Consider the following 21,477-nt stretch of genomic DNA (forward strand, 5'->3'; position numbering starts at 1 on the left):
CGCTAATACCCAAGTGCCAATTGGAGTCACTGCTTGAAGCGTTACTCAAACTGGTGGCCACACTGTCAAAAAATTGACAGAAGTCATGGGGCAAAAGGCAAAAATGGAGTTGTGAGGAAGCGTGCACTACATCCTGCCTCTGTATTGGTTATCGTGCCCTTATCTCCCTGCAGAACGCCCCTGAGGGCTTCAATCACGGACCCTGCTTCTCGGATGGATTGATGGTGCTCGGCACCGCGTCAGGCGCCTTGCTGGCTCATGAGCTGTGAGAGCTGAGGGGCGCAGAGCCTGCGAGCGCTTGTGGCACTAATCTGAGGCTTATTTGTTCATTTAGGGAGAAAAAGCAGATATCTTTAAGAAACAGATCGTGAAGTGACGGGGGCTGTGAATAATTGCTTTTTCATCCCTGGCTTATGGAACAAATTGAATTTCCGGTGAAGTGGGGTGAGAGTTGCCGTTTAAGCAGATATCTCCTCCTGGTTGGGCTGGCAAACTGCCTGACACATATTAGGAATGGAAAGTGGGCTATTTCCTTGCCTTTCATTCATATTCATTGACTGGAGACACGCTCATTACTATTGACATTTTTGTAGCACGGCAGGGACCCTGAAATACCTCTGGAATTAAACAGTGTCAGAGAAGACAGGGAGCTTTGTTTCCATACCTACCATTTGAGCAAGTGTCATGGTTTAGCATCAAATCATACATCAGTTCTCATGATGGCCGTGAACAGATGAGAAAACATCTGGTGTCAGTGTACAGGGAAACTCAAAGAGGTTGTTGACACTTTTTGTGAGTATCCTGACGGCCTGAATTTATCATAGAGCTTTGGTATTACCTCTTATTTGGAAGGCAAGGTTGTCAAGGTTTGTGTCAGACGAGAACACATTTAAAAGGTTCATTCCTATGTTGAAAATATTCATTAAAACGTCATTATTGTAGCATGTCATAATAACACCGCTGCTTTAATCATATTTAGAAACGCTGTCCTATTCTGAAGACGAGATTTTTGTTATTTGGAGTCCTGTTGATGGTAGTTCCAACAGCTGAATCATTCAGAATGTCTGTTTAGGTGCATTGACTACATAACACCGTGGACTACTGTTTGATTGTCAGTAAAAATACCTTTTTTTCCTGTTACAGTTTGAGTGCTTTCACCAATTTCTTTGTCCCTACTGATGCCCTTGACAGCACATCTATTTGCATTCACTAACAGCTCAGTGCTTTTGTGAACTTATGAAAAGTCTCCCAGACTTACTGTTTTCTCCTTGTCAGAGAATAGATTATTACCAAAAGGAGTGATATATATATATATATATATATATATATATAGTAAGCATAATAAGCAGTAAACTTTAAATTTATATATATATATATATATATACATTTATAATATATATATATATATATATATATATATATATATATATATATATATATATATATATATATAGAGAGAGAGAGAGAGAGAGAGAGAGAGAGAGAGAGAGAGAGAGAGAGAGAGAGAGTCTTTAAAGTTTACTGCTCAGTGCAGTGCACTCGTATGTGGTTTCACATTCATTAACTGAATCTTTTGAGATGACAGGAAGAGCACCAACTGACTTTGAATGGCAGAAGGTGCTTATTTGCTTCCAGGCTATGAAGCTGTACTTAAGTGTCAGGAGAAAACAGTGAGATTGCTTGTTTCTATTTTAGTGAATAACATGGGAATTAACAAAAGAGAGGGATTCTATTCTCAGATAATGCAGACTTTGTTATTGAAGACTTCTCCACTACCTGTGCACACTGCTGACCCCTTTCACTCCATCTCCATCACTGTTTTTCATGATTGAGTCATGCTGAGGAATCACATTTCCCGTGTCTTGACTCAAAGGATTAACTTGCAGACTGTTTCTGGTAGAGACGCAATCCAAAACATTTGAAGGAAAATGAGAAAAGCGTCTAGTTAGAAAGCACATTAAATGAGTGAAGTTAGAAGACTGTATCAGACAGAAAGAAATGAAGAGATAAAAGTCTTAAAAATAATGAGTCAAAACAAACAGTAATAAAAAGAAAAGGTTCATGAGTGAAAATAAGAAATGATTTGACATTTTTTTTATTTTTGTTTGCACAAGTATTACTGATTTGTGATAGTTACTATATCTCACTTCTTCACTTCAACTTTCAACAATGCAACAAAACATTCCATAGGTTGTTAGCAGAATACTTTTGTTGTTGTTGTTTTTCCTGTTGCAAAAACAAAATATGCAAAACTGTGGCAATATAGGTTACATTACCAACACACCATCTGCTAGTATGTTAACATGCCCGAGAGCTCAGTCTGGTTTTCAAGATTCACTATTTTTATAGTGTATAGTGTAAACTACTTAGTCATGTTGAATGCAGTGCTCTAATCCATTAGAATTCAATGTTTAAGGTCTTTTTCTTCCAGCATTTTAAACTGACTAAATCTAAGATTAATTGTTCATATAGTTATATAGTATTATACTGTTTTTATTCTTGACATCTTAACAAAAAATATATCATAGAGCTAGTTCAGCTTTAGTGGCCCCTGAATGCATTTTCACTGGAATATTTGTCAGATGACTCAAGCGCTGAAGCCTTGTTTATTCACTGACAGAATAAACATAATGATTACAGTCCAACAGACACTTCTCATTGAAATGTTAATGCACTGGTTTGTTATTTAGGATATTTGAGAGCTATTTTTGTGTTTATAACGTAATCACTTTTAAAGAAATGCTTCACTCCAAAGTTCAAACATAGTAAGTCATAATTTTTATAAGGAAATTATCTTTAAAAGATCTTTTTAAACAGTTTCCTTAAACTGTTATTATTTTTTAAACAGATACATTGCTCTTGCCTGAAGGTTTTTGCTCATATTTCGAAATTGGACCTTCAGCTGTACCAACTGTTGCATCACCTGTTCTGCTTCCCTTTTCTGATTCCAGCTTCATGTCTCTTTTAATTTGAAACCTGATAATCATTTTTAATTTATCTGGTCCACTGCAACAGAGCACGGGAGATTGTATTAAAATTAAACAGAGTAGAATCTCTCTCTCTCTCGCTCTCTCGCTCTCGCTCTCTCTCTCTCGCTCTCTCTCTCTCGCTCTCTCGCTCTCTCTCTCGCTCTCTCTCTCTCTCTCTCTCTCGCTCTCTCTCGCTCTCTCTCGCTCTCGCTCTCTCTCTCTCTCGCTCTCTCTCGCTCTCGCTCTCTCTCACCCCCTCTCCCTCCTGACTCTGTCTCGCTCTCTCTCTCTCTCCTTCCCGACTCTGTCTCTCTCTCTCTCTCTCTATATATATAAACCCATTGGAATTACTCGACTGTAGCCTGGTAATTCCATAAAATGTTCGACCTCAACAGTCTTCAGATTTTTCTTTGTAGTAATGCTATTGTTACTGGAGGTTTCTCTACTCACTAATAGAAGGGAATTCAACCTTTGTGCTTTAAAATCTACTTTGTGGTAGATAACTCAATGGTAGGGTAAACAGTCAACAATAAACACAGGTAAACATTGATTGTCGCTGACAGTATTTCAGTGCATTGGCTCACTCATTTTTTGTTTTCTTTCATGAGCATAGAAATGAAAGTATGCAAATTGAATATTCTGTGCTGTAATGTGCCACCCATTAAGATGATACCAATAATATATGTTCAGTTTTAATATTAGGACAGTGGTTGGGGTAGCTGATGAACTCAGTAAAATGGTGTACAGGCATTTCAGGTGGCCTGGTGAGACTATTACTCAGCAGTAGAGGATGATAAACATCAAAAGGTTTGGGTTAAATGGACCATATCAACAGCTCTTTTATAGCTGGGATTACTGTTCTGTTCAGGGTTGACTGCCGTGCATGACCACTTACCCACAATGGCACAGAAATGCAGCAAGAGGTCCAAACCTAATCCCTATAATTGACAGACTGCTGAGCTGTGTAAGGTTAATTAATTTGTATTTTTCCCCTGTCATTCAGGATGGTTGGTCTGCCTTTCTGTTGACTGTTTTTGCTTATTTGCATACAGTCTGTTAGTAACGACTTTTGACATTGCAAGAGCCGCATTTGTGAAAGTGGTTTTGTGATCCAAATGTTGCATGCGCAACATTTTTTGACAAAAAAAAAAAACACTGAGCCTTCATTTGTGTTGTTTCAAGGGAGTGAAATTGTACTGAGTCAAGGATGCTGGTTTGAACAGGTCCACATGAGGTGTTTTTCATCCAGCATCACTCCAGAAACAAACTAGTTTTTGCAATTATTCCTGTTTGTAGCCAGCTATCCTGGAACAGTCTGCTTTTTGTGAGTGAGTGTGCTTTGTTCTTTGTGCCTAAACCCTTATCAGAAGCCAGCACAGTTTTTGTTGACTTAGACTGATGCAACCAGAGCCAGTCAGTGCAGCCTAATAACTCATCTATATGCGTTTTGATGAGCTGCTGATTGGCCACAGGATCACTGTGATGAACATGTCAATTGAAAGGGCATTGCTGGGTCTGAGGCATTTTAATTAAAGTGAATGTGAAAAGTAAACACCGGCATGCTGCAGCAGTGTACAAAATGGAAGGTAATTATGATTTGCCTTAATTAGCTGTCGCTGTGATCTTAATTGCTTTTGAAGATGGCTGACCCCCTGTCCTGACTGTGTGTGTGGGGAGGAGGTTTCCATTGGCACCGGCTTTGTGTGTGGCCATTCCCTACCTTCTGGAGAGTACGCTGTCTCTGTTTTTCACACTCACTTTTATAATTCCATCCCTGCATTTGTGTTTGAGGTTCAAAGTTTTTAGCAGCTGAGTCAAACTATAAGAAACTTGAAGTTGTGACTTGAAGTTTTGTCTCTTGTTAAAATGATGCTGCCACCTAAGGAGCTTTGTTGCTGTCACTAAAGTTGCTTCTAAATTGTATAGTATGGTTGAGTGTTTAATTGATAGAAATTAGCCGATGACATTTCACTGAAAGAAAAAAAAAAGTTTACCACAACAAACTTAACACACTTCTTTCCAAAGACATGATTCTGCATGTGTTGCATACAAGAGCAGTTTAACTATGACATAGTTGAGGGCTACAACTATTGAATAAGATGAATATACTTTTGTTTCCCCAAGGCTTGGATTGCTTAGGTTCATGAAAGTTATTTTTTTGAATGTTCAAGTTGTTTTTTAATTGACTTTTTCGAATTGTATCAAGATTTCTTATGTAGTTCTTGATAGATCATTGCATTTGTCTGTTCAACATTTAAATTAAAGAAGGGTTTTGTAAGTTTCACTGCAAAGGCAGAAATGCAAACTGCACTATGTTAGAATTTTCTTTTTTTTTTTTTTTTGCTCTTGACTTTGATTACTAAGTTGATTTTTTTTTTTTTTTTTTTTTTTTTTTTTTTTTTTTTTTGGACCAAGTCATACTTCAATTAATGTTATGTGCACCTGCTCAAAAAGAAGATCCAGCTCGATGTTTAGGTCTCAAATACAAATAAAAAATAACATTACACTAAGGAAGATAAGACAATAGATAAATTACTTGCGTCTTTGGAAGACATGTACTTCAAATTTTTACTAAGTTTTCTTTGAATCTTTTAAAGCTTTAACAGTCATCAGATTTGTCCTCTCGGAGATGGGGTTCCAAGCCCAACCAACTTAAATGTTCTTCTGCGCATTTTGGGCAATTAAATATTTACACCAGAGAGGTCTTCAAATCCCCAAAACATGCATAGTGCACTTTTAAGCTGAAACTAAAATGTACTAATTTCCTTAATTGCAAAAGTTATTTTCAACCAAGTCACACCTTGGATTACCCTCAAAAAATGTAATAGCTTTAATAAGGCCCGCTTGCTGGACATGGATGGCTCCTCAATATGATGAAACATTTTTGTTTTAGGAAATATAGAATTAAGTAAACTAGTCAAACAAATGCCTGTGACATTATGTTCATTGACTTATTCTTCCCTGAAATGGTTTGAGGAGCTCCTGGTATAACACAAAAAGAGTATATCTGACCAGCCTTAAAAATCTTGCTGCTTGGAGATAATGAAATCTGCTTTTCAACAACTTTTTTCAACATGCTGGCCTGGTAGCTAGTGCTGACAGTTCACCCACTGCTGAACTTTTAACATTGTGGTAACCTTAAATATTATCAACACTTTTACTGCATACACGTACATTAGAGGTATCACTGAAGATGAGGACTGGTACACATCATAATTTGTTAGCACAACCTGATGTGTATAACGTATTTTACTACGAAAGACACGTCTATTCTATGTTCTGTTGTTTATATTTGACGCATGCCGTCTGTTCTTTGTTTTCTAGGCCCTACTGGATCAGATAGTCATGAAGAGTGAGGGCTACAGTGTGGATCAGTTGGAAAGGCTCTACTCTTTGCTCAGCCAGTGCATCTATCAGCACCGCAGGGATTACGACAAGACCCACTTGATTGAGGTGAATGCCTCCTGTGACTTCAGATGCGATGTCCAAAAGCTTAGATAACTGCACCCCAGTATTTTTTCTGACATCAAAGGTATTTATAAGAACATTGTGCTCCCTTTGTTCCAGTAACAGGATCTACTCTACTGGGAGGCCTTTACACTAGGCTTGGAACATTGCCATTTAGTATTTGATTGCTTTCACCCACAACAGCATTAATGAGGGCAGGTATTAATGTTGGATGTTTAGATCTGGATTACAAATGAAGTCTAGAACATTGTGTTCTGTGACTTGTTCTTCTCTGAAACGTGTGGTTTGAAGAGTTGAGGTCCCTGGTATATCACCAAAAGGTTATGTCTGACCAGCATTTAAACACTTACAAGCCTGATACGATTGACCTTCATACCTTTCAGCCTATGAGTGTCCTTATAGTATCAAACCTGTGCTCAGCTGCATAGAGGATTTTGGTGACCTTGTGATTTATTAAAATATACAAATGCTAACTGCAAGAAATTGGCAAAGCTCAGTTTCAGTGGGAAATAAAAGCTTCAGATTGCTCAAAGGGGAGTACATTGCATCTGTGTTTTATAGTGCATTGTGAATTGGGACACACATTCTAAATTTGAGGTAAATGCACCAATCGTCTCAGGTGAATGGAGTGAGTAAGGTGTGTATTACAGGCTTACATCTAAGGAGCGCATACAAGGCAGTTTAGCCTGCTTAGCCTGATGATAAATTCTTCTATCATGAAGCATCTAGGCCACATTGACTCCAGTCAAATTTCCGCTTTCTTTCACAGCCTTTACTTAACTTTAAAGTCCTCATGCCACTTGTTTTCTGACTGCTGTTTCGAGTGGTACTTTCCACAAGACTGAATGGAGCAATTTATAAGGGTACTGTGTTCTTGGAACCATTCTTTTTCACTTACTTTGTTTTGAGGGTTTCAGTAAAACAGTGCCTCTCTTCAGCAAAATGGTACATGGGTTAATATATGATAGATCAGCAGTGATCAGTTTGCATGATGATAATGCTTTTAAAATTCTCTGTTGGTCTCTCTTAGGAGTGAAAAACTGAGCCTGATGGACAACCAATTATGTCTTTTTGTATGTTTTGTGTGTGTGTTCTTTTTATTTTTAAGTATCTTTAGAGTATTTCTAGTTTGCATTTTCAACCAAGGTATTTTACAAAGCCTGTCTGAATTGTTAGTTTATTTAAGTCATGTGTTGTTTAGCCTTTCATTAAATAATAAAAAAAAAACTTGATTACTTAATTGTCAACATAATTTGTAGATTACTCAATTACTATTCCAATAGAGATCTATTTCTTCAATTGAAATGACTGATGAAAAGAACATTTTCTGAGACCCAGTTTCAGCTTTTTTGCAGTGCCAACCAGATTTTTATTTAAAATCTCCTGGCACTCCATAAAGTCCCTGATGCCTTTTATCCTGACAAGGTTCTCAAAGCCTTCTAAAGAAAAATAGCCTCAAACTATCACTGAAGATGAGGATCTCTTCTATATAACCATCCATCTTTTTTAAATCCACCTAAATTGTTTGTTGATAAAAAGCTTTTGTCTCATCTGACCATAGAACCCTGTTCCAGTAAAAGTTCCAGTAGCCTTTAGCGAGCTCCAGGTGCTTTTGGTTAGATGAAAGAAAAAAACTTTCTTCTAGCGTGCCTTCAAAATAGATTGTTGGCATGGAGGTGCCTTCTAATTGGCAACGTTGGAAAGAGTACTGAAAATCCCTACTTAAGTAAGAGTACTGTTATTATATTGGTAATTTACTTGAATATTAACGGAAATTGCTTGAGAAAGAGTAAGTGGTTTATTGAAAAGTATCTTCAGTTATCAAGTTACTTTTTTGTATTTCTGGCTTGGCTTGGTGGAATCATTAGAAATAAACCAAACTTAAGCCAGACGTCTTACTTGAGGAGACAAAAGTACTGAGTCTGGTCACAGAATGCTCTGCTAGTGAACATGTAGACATCTTACTATGTACTGCATTGAACTAAATGTATTTCATTGTTAGGTGTTATATAAGGCTTCTAATATATTTGTTTCCAACAAAGTAGCTCAGAATCCCTGAAAGGCTAGAAATAGTTTGGTACTGTTTAATTAAGTCTAATTTCTGGGTTTGGATTACTTGATTAAGAGAAAAATAACAAGTACACGGTTAAATTAATAATCTCATTTTTATGACTGTCTTTCTGCCCATGAGCCATTGAATAGGTATCAACCTCTACAGACAATAAACATATTCAAAACCTTCAAACTATTTAAATTCATGGATGCAGGTATATATTACATTTGTACTATTCAGAGCATTAACAACGAAAACAATTCATCCAGATTTGACCTTTTTTTATTTTATTTATTTTTTATTTTTTAATTGATTCTCTGTTCCTCTGGTAATCATACAGATTACTTCATACACAATCAGAAATGTATTTTTACTTTGGTAGTTAAACAGCTAAAAGGCTTCTTACACAGTTAAAGACATACAAACAAAGAGAGATTGAAACAGAGAAGGAGAGAGGGAGGAGGAGTCTCTGACGTAGAATCATCTATGGGATGAGATTGAGGAGTACATGTCTTTGTTAAAGTATTTGTAGATAAGTGACACTACTCATGTGGCACCTTTTACTGTTTTTTTTCTACAGTATGACCAAAAAATACACAACTGTTTTTAAATTGTAGTGAGTGACTACCTGATGTTTTGGGAATATTTGTTTTGTTCATATACACCTTGCATGCGACGCAAGAATTTCATCCCCTCCTGCCCACAGTCTGATTACAGTTGAGACCAATTTAAAAAAAGAAAAAGAAAAAGAAAGTAAAAAAAACATCTGAGCATGACAAAATTATCGTTAGGAGCTTATATGGAACCTGTAGGCTAGATTTCTGTATTCCAGCCTTTTACCTGTGAAACTGCAACAAAACCGTGTTTTACAGGTAAGCTGTTTTTGGCTTTGGTTAATAGACACTTGCGATAAACGTGCAACAGATTTTACATGTAATAAATAGCCTCCGTTTTGAGAGTTTTGCCTCTAAACATTTTCAGACATGTAAGAACACAGTTCAGTCACATTTTGTTTATTAAAAAAAAATGTAATTGATAAGTAATTGACGCATTTGTTAAATGCTTCTTGTTAAGGGTTTTTAAATTTACTTCAATTAAACTTGAGATTATTCTCAAATGTTTAATGTGAGACACAGATCACAGATATATTTTATGATCTTTTTTTAAACCCATCTTTATCAAGGGTGCCAATTTTCATAGAGCTGCATCTACTGTTTTTAGTAAGCTAAAAACTGCAGCAAAAAGTTCTTGCAGTCCTATTGCAAAGATAAGAAATTGTCAAAGAATGAAAGAAATGAAAATGAGTTCATTGTGGTCACATAGCTGTAAGCTGAAGATGGATGCACAGAGACTGGATGCTGACGCACTGAACAGCTGCTGAGTGTTGAAATTAGAGCACCGTGTTGATTGCAGTGAGCTGTGTGCCCAGTCCTCCAGGGAAATTATGTTTGCTGTTCTCAAATACAATAGTAATGGTTGCTGGCCAGCAGAAAGAGAGTGGAGGCTCACTGGGGCCTGGAGGGCAGCGGAGCCCTGAGCTCATTTATGTGCTCTGCTCAGGTACCCTTTTTACAGAGTCTACAAAGAGTTCTATTCATGACTTCCTGTTTAAACAAAAATCATTCTATCTTTTATGTCTAGACTCTGAGAATAAGACGAAGACTACACAGTCTCACTTCTTTGTGGATTTCATGTTTCTGTCCTGTTGGACCTCCAAGGCCCTTTTCACATGTTTGAGACATTCAGTTTATCTGCTGCTCATTTGTGTTGAAGGGTCTGTATTTTGGAAAAACACATTTTTTTTGGGTAATGTAAAAATGAATGGTTTAGTGCATAAAACCTCACATACTTTAAATAAAATGCAAGTAAGAATGTAGGACATATGCACTTTAATGTTTACTTCCCCCTGAGTGTGATTAGCTGTGTCTGGTATGTGGACTATAATGCCCATACAGCAAAAGCGTGTCACAACATAAACAGTACAAAGTGCTATGTGTATCACTGATGCAGGATCCTGATAGATACAATCAAGATTAGATATGGCCAGAGTGAATTTTAATATTGTCACCTTTGGGAAGGAACAGCATAGCTCTTCATTTGGGGGGGTGATTTAATATTCTTCAAGGTTATGATGTAATTATTTGATAGGCTAGGTCAAAGGAAAGCAGTGTCAGATAAAGCACTACATATTTAAATCCTTGATATGTGCAGTGTAATAAAACATGGTGAAAAATCTTTGATTAAAATGCACAAGCATGCACTGTCATCTCTTATCAAGGCTAGTGATCTAAACTGAGATATTACTCTCAGTTTTCACCACTATGTACTCCTTTTTGTAATTGAGTGAAGATTTTTTTTTGTTTGTTTTGCTGCTTCACTATTATTGCCTTCTGTTCTTATGTCATTGGTCATGTTTGTGATTTGTAACTGTTTGGAACTGTGTCTCACTCAAAGCCTTTTCTTCCCTACTTTCTTTTTCCACTTTCAGGAGATGGAGAGACAAATTCAGCATTTCAAAACATTCCTGTGATGAATCGAGGGCTTTCAGCAGTGATCGTAATCGGAGACTCCTGTGATACATGAGGGAGACCAACCTATTGAACAAAGCCCTTACAGTGGAGCCAAGCAGGTTGGGTGTTTTTACGAGAAGAGGGGAAAGGAGGAGGTAAAGGAGACTTTTACAAAGACTTACAGTGGCAACCTTGGTGCTATTGTCTCAGGTATCTGGACAGAACCAGTCTACAGAACCAAACACAACTCAAGACTCATGTAGTTTTCAGTTTTTACAAACATATATGCCAATTTCTAATGGGCGTTTTGGTGCTATTGGGTGCTATTGTTTATCCATTTGCTGCTCCTTTCCTTAAAAAATCGAGAAAAGAAACAGAAAAAGACAAAATATTAAAAAGGAAAAAAGATTTTGTGTGATGTCACTTAAAAAAAAAAAAAAACAACTAAAAAAGAAACCTCAGCCTTCTTTGTCAGGAAGAGACCACACAGCAGCTCACAGGCACAGATTCTCACCAGCAGTGGCAAAACATGTGAATGAGGTATGATGCCAAGAGAGCCAGTTTGCTATTTACTGTGGAAACAAACTGCATCACTCACCTTCTATGCCCACTATTTGATGCATTCTTGTGTCCCCTGTGATATTTCAACCAGTAGGCATTTAAGTAGAAGCACTGCGGAGCCACAGTGATGATCCTGCCGAAAAGAACAGCGTTTCTAACGATTTTTGTGATCCCATGGGATTGTAAAAATTTTCTACCTGATTCCACTTTTTTGAGATTTCAGTATCTCTGTACTGTAAACCCTTTCACTCCCACACTAAAAAAAAGTGTCATCCCATTCTGGAAAAAAAATAGATGACTTTTAATGATATAAACCGATAGATATCATATTCAAATGAAATTATAGTACCAAAATAACATAATAATGTTATTTTCTTGTTGTTTAACCTTAGTTTAGACTGTTTGTTGGTTTGCTTCCTTATGGAATAACTGGATTCAGAACTAGCTACAGTATCTGGAGGCTGCCGCTGCTTGCCATGTCTTTGTCACCCCTTAAAAGGATTCTCATTGGTTGATAGAAGGCTGAGATTATGGAGCTTGCATCTTGTGAACAGCTTAAAACAGAAGAGGACATATTCTTGTACAAGACAACCTCTTCCTGCCTGATGAGCATTTACATAAAGGGATCATCATGGCTACGGTGATGTTTCTTCTCTTATGGGAAAGGATGACTAGCGTGTCTTGTAATCGGACACTCTGCCAGTCCCTTTCACTCGGATTATTCAACATTATCACAGTGCTAATTTGTGTTCTCTCAATTGCTTTTCCACTCACGCCCACATCCATATCCATATCTTTTTAATCCCCGAGGAGAAGTTTTCTGTAGCCAGGTGGTTTTGCCATAATTCTGTTCTATGTTGCAATATTTTTTTATACATCATTTAACATTTTTACTTACCTCTCAGTTTTTGAAATAAAACATTGCAACGATCATTTGCATTACTTATGAAACGTATGATGAACAAGGCAGTTCCGGCCAGTGCCAGGTTGTTCATTATATGGAGCATTATTATTTTTGTGTTTTGTTTATTTTTTATATATATATATATTTTGGGGGTACATCATCTTTTGCCATTTTGATTTTAACTCTCTTTTCTGCCTATAGTTTTGTTCTGCTGACTGAAATTGTGTTCAAATCTTTGGTAGCTACTTATTCTTTCAGTGACTAGGTTTTAGTTCAGTTTCAGCCTAGTGTAGTAGCTTAATACCTTAAGTCCCTTTTCTTAAATGCTTCTTTGATCTGCTTCTTTCTCCAGTTTGTAGAAAGACTTATCCTATGTAAAGACTCATCTCATCTTTATTTCGTCTTTAAAGCTGAGTACAGTTAAAAAAAAAAAAAAAAAAAACAACTTTAAAACATGCAAAAAAAAGAGGAATTAGCTCTGGACTACTGCAGTGAAATAAAGAGCCATGGCTACCTCAGTTAAGTTATTTTGATGCTGATAATACAACACGTTTACTGAATACATAACAGTATTTGTCAACATCTGTAACATCTCTGCACCCTTCTTCATTCAAGCCCAGGTGCTGAGTGTGGCCTGTGGCTGATGCAGTAATCCATGCTTTTGTTTGGTTTTGGTTTGTTTTTGTTTTGCAATTGAGCCGATACAGATACAGCATGTTAATGTTAGTGACATTTTTGTATTGTACATTTCTGTTTTGCTTTCCTCCTTTCTTTTTCTTTCTCTTCTGTTGCAAACATAAGCATCCCTTGATTTTGGGTTTTTATTTTGTTGGACTGTTGGGCAGGCCTTGGCGATAGCAGCCATAATGTTTGTCCATCTCACTACAGTTTCCCTCTTTTCACTCCTGCATAATCACAGAATTCTCCCTTTTTCCAGCTCAAGACATTTATTTATTAACAATTATTCTGTTTTCAGCTATTCTTTTGTATACAGCTGGTTAAAAGGAGACAAATTGGAAATTTGTTACACAGCTTGTGAAGTTTGAGCTGAGTCATGATGTAGCACATTTTTGTAGCAGGTTTGTGGAGTGGAGTAAGTGGAGGTTTACTGGTCTCAGGTCTCTGCTACATTAATGACCTATTTATTCCATTATGATGGTGGTGGTGCTTTTGGGGGTTTGTGGTAGAAAAAATGCCGTACGGGACGAGTCTGAAATAAGAATCTAATGTGACGAGTATTCGGTCATTCCATGCCCCCCTTTGTAGACAGAGAACATTACAGGCCTGGTTGGTGTGATGCTGTAGTTACTACTGTGATGTTGACCACTGGTTCTGAAATTCTGACCTGTTTGTAAATTTATCTCATAAATTCTGTGTCTAAGGATTTTGTGACTCATGTTTGTCAGAATTTGTGCATCTTTTAAAACACCTGCTGTAGTACAGCATGGTCAAATGCCTGATTCTAAACTTTGGCCATTGTGTATCGAATTAAGGATATAGCTACTTCTAAAATAATCATATTAATTTGATGATCTGGTCATGACAGAGTCAAACTCCTCACATCCTTTTAGTTGATGTGGAGTGTGTTCAATATCTCTGTTTGGTTTTATGAATGATAATTGCAGAAAACCTGTGACAGTGTATGAATTGAGTTTACAGTTCCAGTCAGCAACTGTCAAAACACTCCATCCTGGAGCTAGCGCTGAATGGCACCCTCACATTAGCACCGGTTTAGTACCTGAGGCATCTGGACGTCCTTCTGGACATTTTTATGGGTTTCTAGTAGGGGTTGTTGTTCAAAAGTCTACATTGTTGCTGGACCAAAAACTGGCCTGTCTACTATACTCCTGCCTGAGTGGGGCTTTAAATTAGTATTACTGAATAAACCCAAACAGAAGAAATACAGCATCCATCCTCCATGAACACATAAGGCAAGGCATGTTACACACAGAGCATTTAGCGTCATGCGTCTTAAGATTTCTCCATTATATCTGTCTTCACAGATTAGAAGTCAAAGTGGTTAAACATCCAGTCAACAGGCTCAGGAGGTTAGTCTGGTATGCAGATCCTTTTTTTTTTTTTTCCTTTTCACTGATGAATTAATTGCAACTAATCTGTAGTCTAGTCTTTATTTATTGATCACATATGTTTTCGGGGATATTTCTGTTATTGCCAGGGTCTTTACCCAGTTTTATCTTGCGACGCAAAGTTGGAACATGGTTAATATCCTGCCCCTTTCTCAAGCGTTTAGTGAAAGTCCTGTTTGAAATGAAACATTTACTGTAATTTCTCAAATAAACTGCTGTGATTATACTTGAATAAAAGGTTCAAATTGTATTCTTTGTTAAATGATGTGTTTTTTTTTGTGGTGATTGTTTTTGCAAGTGTATTCATTGATTTTGAACAATATATAGCAGGTTATGTTGTTAATACAGTAGTTGTGTTTGAAACATTTAGTGTTTTCCTACATATTTGGTATATTGTCTTTTGATGCACCAGTCGATGCCCTCATTGCCATTTTCCTTCATTTAGCCCATGTAAAATAACTAATAACACTTTGAACTTGAGCTGACCAGAGGAAAAAAAGAAACAGTTGAAAATGTTGATGCATGCTAACTTGATCCAAAGGTAAACAAGACACAAAACAAGGGTTTTTCTTTTCTTTAGAATTTTGGATATGTATTATGTTTCATCATTAATAACATATGTAAATGGTCCCTTTTGGGTACAGATTTACAGACATTTTTGTCCAACCTATCGAATTTTCTAAAAACATTTATACAGAATTACCTTCAGTTTTAAAATATACATATTTCCTTTCCTATGATACATGACCCCCAGCCCCAGCAACTCCCTCATCCACATCCTTACTTAGCTGGTAGTGAGTGGACTTGGATGCAGTGGAGGAACAGAACCTGCAGAGTTTCCCTCATAATGATGAGCAGATTGTGCTTTGGCTGCGTTCAGGAAAGCAAACAAACAAACAAAAAAAAAAAAAAACAAGCTGTCCGAGCTGTCTTCATTCAATCATTTCTCTTAATGTGATGTCACTTGCTGGATTGCAGGTGTGGCATTACATACCTAACGCTGCCTCATAGACAAACAGACCATTCTATTTGTTTAGAGCACCATGACCATGAAGCTGCCTCAAGTCAAGGTAATACATACCCTTCCTGATATGTCTCAGAATGCCTACATTTCAAATTCCTGAATGGATGGAGATACTCTCTTGTCCTGTAACGTCATGGCATGACACAACAAGCCATGGAAAATGCGATAAACCACAGGAGGCAACACTCTTTGATTTCAGCATCTTTTCAGAAGTGAGATGCACTCATGGAAAAAATTGTGGCGTTGTTATGACTAAAGGGTACAGATGTAATTGAAAAGAAAAAAACATCAAAGCAAAGCGTAAGAAAAGCACAATATGAATGTTTGTCAAACAAAACCAGTCTCTGTGGTAGGCCGAGTATTCAAATAACATAGTATTCAAATGGCACAACACCTGTGTGAGGGGTAACTACTCTAAACATCCCTGTCGAGCATTGGGATTCCATTGCAGTCCGTCCAGGAAGGCCAGTAGGAGTCTGTGGGGAGCGAGCCGAGGAGACACCAGTCTCTTTAATGTTAGACACACACATCCAGCGGGTTTTGTCTTTGATCCCTGCAGTGCACTGAGGAGAAAGGCTGTGTGCATAGCCATGGTCAGCCGCTCTGAATGTATTTCTTGATCACCACACAGCCGTGTCTGAAGAGCGGGCAGGGTAAGTTCTGGAGCAGTGTCCATGTGTTGGTGCAGGGATCAAAGGTTTCCATGTTTCCTAACGCTGGCCCCTCGCTGCTCACAATGCCTCCTGTAGCATAGATCTTCCCATCCAGGATGACAGCGCTTAGAAATAGAGAGAAGAGGACAATATGATTTTTTTTTTCTTCTCTTTAGATTGCTTTGTTTTTGCCTCATAGTGACTCATAGTGAATAAATCTCAAAAATGGTAACTTTAAAGAAGGGGGGAAAAAATGAATGTACACTAGTGTTCAAAAGTTCAGAATCACAATTCACAGAATCACAGAATTCAATAAAATAAAATGAATGTTATTACAGGTACATCTGTAAAATTATTTGAATATACTGTTACTACATAACACATTTCAACTAATTAGGATGAGGCAGTAAAACAAAGTTTCACAGAGCCCAGAACAAAGCTGTTGATGATTTTATATATGAGAAAGCTGTATAAGCCTGAGAATGAAGACAAAATAAAATGAACACCCAGAATTCCTCGTATTAGATAAGTGGTGATCAAATCTTAGCAGATAACTTGACAAAAATGTATTTCTTATTTATCATGTAATAACTTCTTGATATTCCCAACTTGAAATATTGAATAAAACATATTGAAAAATAAAACTTTTTCAAACATTGAATAAATTTTTTAAATCACTTTTAGAATTTCACACTTCTTATTGAATCTTTCTGAGCAATTATTAATATGACAACTTTTGAACGGTAGTTGAAAAGTAAATGTAGCAAGATTTCACTCCCAAGTCATTCTGGATCATTTCTGTTCTGTTCATTCTGTTTGTTTTGAACTGTTTACACATTGTAAAGGCTGCTGTCGTGCAGAGAGGATTGCTGACAAAATGCTAACAAAATCCAGTATTCATTAGGCTTACCTGCAGAACTGCCTGGAGTGGTTCATGTTTGGCCCTGCTTTGATGTTGCCCTTGTCTGGGTCATAGATGGTGGTGGCTCTGGCGTAAGCGCCGCCCAGGATGAAGATGAATCCGTTGAGGCTTACAGCAGGGGCGTACTTGTTATCTAAAGAACCCCCAGAGAAAGCAGGAGGGGAGAGAACAGACAGAAAGACTTTACCTCTTCAGTGCATTTCTCCACACACAGGAATTGTTTTACCTTCCATGTCTCTTGATGTCAAAGGCCTGCAAACAAATTCTACCCATTCTCAGATCTGCTAGTGCTTTCAGGCCTTTGAGTTAGCAGAGAAGCTGTGCAGCCTTTTTGCAAATAAATGTGTTGCTATGACGGACTGCCTGCCGGGATAATTGAATTCATATCAGCTCAAACTTATTGTGCTTTCCAGAGTGTGCTCTCACTAGATTCCAATGAAATGTCAGATAATTAATGATGTGGATTACAGACTGCGGGTTGTTTGTATCTACTGTAGTACTTTGTTCATGTTCCTGTGATTTGGTTGCTGGAATAGAGCTGATTTATTCAGAACGATTTAATCTCTGGAAGTAGTGTGATTTAGCATACCCCAACAGATGTTTTCTCCTTTCTGCACTCACTGGCTATCTTGCCTGTTCTTGCCATTGTTGCTCTTATACCCAGTTCATTTATGCTTTATGTTGTTATTAACCAGAAGAATGAATAATGGTCGCTGTTTCTTTGTGTGTGGTCCAAATATTTATTGCACTTTTTGTTCAGGGCCTTTAAGCGCTGCATTTTACAAACACTGTCCTTAAAATACAAAATAAAAAACAAAACATCTAGCATGACTGGGCAAATGACTGACAGCCAAACACCTGGCCATGCAGACTAAACGAAAGGCTGTCCAGCAGCATATGAAGAAGGTGCTATCAATGAGCCTTTCCTCTTTGACAGAGAAATTGTCTCCCAAACGATTACAGCTGGGCCAATTTATCATGCCTATGAATAATTCACACAGCCACATTTGAGATTTTTGTTTTTTATGCCTGCGCTGGACGCTTGAGAAGCTGCGCACGGAAGGAATCTGTAAAACAGCCGTTAGATTTAATGGTGGAAACATAAATGTGTCGGCTGGGCGCTGTGCAGTTCCACCAGGCTCCCTGAGTACTGCTTGCCAGGTGCATCTCATTAAAAGCCCTCCCACTCCTGCATGAGTGACGGTCCAGATAACACCCTCTCTCTCTCTCTGTCGCACTCCAAACAGTGGTGGCCACAGACAGCACTACAGAGCTAAAGGCCATGTAAGCCAGGGGGAGGCATCTTCTCCTCTAACAGGTGTGTCATTCATAGTCACTTCTGCATCGTTTGCATATGGAGTGAACAAGCAGAGATTTCCTAAATGCAGTGAGGCTTCTGCTGCTGAGAGCCGTGACGCTTCAGTGTTGAGGCATCAAATCCAGACCCAAGTCAGCGTTGCATTTGCGTCACACACCCACCTCGCATTGCACAAAGTCACCTGCTCCTCATTCATCTCCTCCACAAGCATCTGCACTGGCATCCTGAGCATGTAGGAGACACAAATAAAAATGCTCTCTCCTTATCTCAGCTCCTCATAAACAACTCCCACACCTATCTGTGTTCTCTCTGCTCAAAACCAACTGCGATTATATCGGCTGTGCTAGGTACCGAGGCTAGTGCCGTGCTACTGTACACTCCAAAAAGTCCAAAAAAAATGCCACACAAAGGGCTCAAACACAACACAGAAGGATTAAGGCTGCTTCTTTGATGGTGCGATTCTGCCCTCGGCAAGACAACTCCGAGGTCTCTATCAAATGAAAGGACTGTCAACAGCAACACTAACATGGAACACATCTTTCCACAGGAGATAAAGGCTCAAGTATACAGTTCAAGCCACCAATTTGCAGAGATGTCTGCTTCCATTTTCCTCTATCCCTGTGCCTCAGTGATGGGAAACAGACAGAAAAATAGAAGCAGAAGAGGCTATTAAAAAAAACAAGCAGTTGGAATAGCCGGGGTTGTGAAAGGATACAAGCACAAAGCGGGACAGGAGAGAATCAAGGGGCTTTTTTCGATTTTTAATAAACACCTCGAGGCTTCTGAAGTGGGACTCCTTCAGCGCATCCCATCTCGGCCTCGCTGCTGAGTACTGCCTACCACTCTACTTTCAAGGACTTCTATTAAAAAAAGGAAAAAAAGAAAAACTGACAAACACAACTCTTCTTGCTGGTAATTTGGGGGCCTCAAGAATATTTTCAGACAGGACTGCTGGAGGCAGGGTGGCACCACTGGTGATGAATCACAGGCAGAGTGAAGTTTATAAGCCCCTTACGCAATCAGCTACCTGAGCGGTCGAGAACAGGATGGCCGATAACTCATCAGCCTGTCCACAGGGCCCCTGAATCACTTTTTAATGTGCCTCTCCTCTCTGAAGAACCACAGCAATTCGGTGCGATTTGTACAAGCAATTGTTTTCGATCAGCGCTCCTGTGCTGTACTTCCAGTGCGACTTCTCCCCCGCACTGCTTCACCTGGCCTTCCATGACAGCTTGTCTGTCAGCGGGGAGTATGTCGGCTAAATTAGTGCTCGAAGAATCCGTTTGCAGCAGGGTCTTGAGTGTGCATGTTGGTTTTCCAGAGTTTGTGACATCATGTTTGTTGTGTTAGCGGATCTGTGCACTAATAAAGCATGCTACATTTACCTGGATTAGCTAATGCAGAATACCATGTATTCCATTAGAGTTATAAATGCAGTAAAATGCAGACATTTTAGCTCATTAGCCCACCCTCACATAAATGTTTTGCTTTTCTGGGGTAAAATAAACATGTTTCCTAACATCAGTGGACAACAATCATTTGTCCAATACTGATACTTTGTAAGCAATTATATGGGGATACTCATGAATCTCATAACACTGTGCAGCTCTGTTTTAATGCTGCTCAAATCTTACATTACTGTAAGTATGTAAGTACAGTACTGTGCAAAGGTCAGATAGCCTATGTTTTTTTATTTCAAATTAAGGTATTCAATTTTTCAGCAAACATTCATAAGAGGATTAGATATAAGATAATATAGGGGATGGTTAAAGGAAAATAAGTGAAAAAAAAACATGAATTTAAAAATATGAAGTTCAAACCCTTATTACAAGGTGGGGAAAATGGGGATGAAAATTATACTGAAAGTTTTGCTATAATATTTAGATGTTGAGGTATATAGATGTTGGTGTATAATTTTGCAAATAAATGTATGTTTTCTATTTTTTTTTTGTTTGTTTCCTGATACTTGCTTTTTTCATAGAATTGTAACTGTAATATTAAATTAAATCCCATGAACTTAAAATATTGAATAAAACATCTAAAACAGAACTATTATAACGCCTGGTTATAGTATTTCAATCTACACTAAACTATTATTCAATAAAATTTCAATTTCAAATGGAATCAAGTGATTCCATTTGAACAGTAATATATCATTGCTCTCCAAAGAAAACCAAGTATCTCCAACACAGTAACTTTATAGGGGAGGCCAAAAGTGTAATCAAAGTGCTTCAATGTAATGTAAAGAGGTTTTATTCTAAGCCATTATGGAGCATTTCTAATGGTCCAATCGTCAAAAAAATCACACAGTGTAGAGGACAGCTGATGCAAATGATGTAGAAAAGTAAAAATCAAAAACATGGAGATACATGCTTTTCTTTGAACAGTGACAATATGTGTCTATCTTGTGACTGGTAGAAGTGTGTGTGTGTGTGTGTGTGTGTGTGTGTGTGTGTGTGTGCCTGTGCATGCATTTGCTGAGGACGGCTAAGAATCCAATTCAGACCCCTTTCTGGTGAAGCTGGAATACAGATACATTGATAATCTCTAAGTGTTGAGCCTCATAGGAAGAGCATGCTCTCCATGATGACTCAGAGGGCACAAACCTCCCATTACATCTCTGTCCCAAGACAGTTTTGAGGTACAAGAGGCTGTGGGACTGTGGCCGAGGTTTAGTGAGATGGAGTAACGGCTGAAACTGCTAAAATCCATTACACTCCTCTGTTTTGTTCTACACAGCCATAGACTCATTTTCACCAGACAAATCACTCACTCCACCCTATCAGGCCTGCCCACAGCCAGACGACAGACTCACTCTGAGAGAAAGAAGACAGAGTGAGGGAGAGAAAGATGGGGCACTGTATGGTGCCTGAACAACTCGCCCACCCTCCAGTGCTGAGATCGCTAACATTTCCTTCACTCGCACCTGAGCCACAGGCAACATCCGCTCTGCCTCTTAGCTCTGATAATGAACTCCTGTCCTCCACACTGAGACAGAGCAGGAGAAA

The 21,477-nt window shown here is 38.2% G+C and overlaps 2 protein-coding genes across 3 annotated transcripts in view; one reads left to right on the forward strand and one right to left on the reverse strand.

Moving 5' to 3' along the window:
* atad2b (ATPase family AAA domain containing 2B) overlaps nt 1-14,814 on the forward strand; it is an 83,899-nt gene extending 69,085 nt beyond the window's left edge. For both annotated transcript variants that reach the window (XM_037538012.1, XM_017683702.2), the window contains exons 27-28: nt 6,294-6,422; nt 10,979-14,814. In XM_037538012.1, the coding sequence (XP_037393909.1) occupies nt 6,294-6,422; nt 10,979-11,020 (171 nt within the window). In that variant the 3' untranslated portion in view covers nt 11,021-14,814. The remainder of the gene's footprint in view (nt 1-6,293; nt 6,423-10,978) is intronic.
* A 302-nt stretch (nt 14,815-15,116) lies between these two features.
* Nucleotides 15,117-21,477, reverse strand: part of LOC108411895 (kelch-like protein 29) — a 260,527-nt gene continuing 254,166 nt past the window's right edge. The window contains exons 13-14 of the mRNA XM_017683689.2: nt 17,140-17,284; nt 15,117-16,354 (exon numbers count right to left, since the gene is read on the reverse strand). Of these exons, the coding sequence (XP_017539178.1) occupies nt 16,171-16,354; nt 17,140-17,284 (329 nt within the window). The 3' untranslated portion in view covers nt 15,117-16,170. The remainder of the gene's footprint in view (nt 16,355-17,139; nt 17,285-21,477) is intronic.

This window comes from Pygocentrus nattereri, chromosome 4 (assembly GCF_015220715.1).
Source record: "Pygocentrus nattereri isolate fPygNat1 chromosome 4, fPygNat1.pri, whole genome shotgun sequence".
NCBI classification, from domain to species: Eukaryota; Metazoa; Chordata; class Actinopteri; order Characiformes; family Serrasalmidae; genus Pygocentrus; species Pygocentrus nattereri.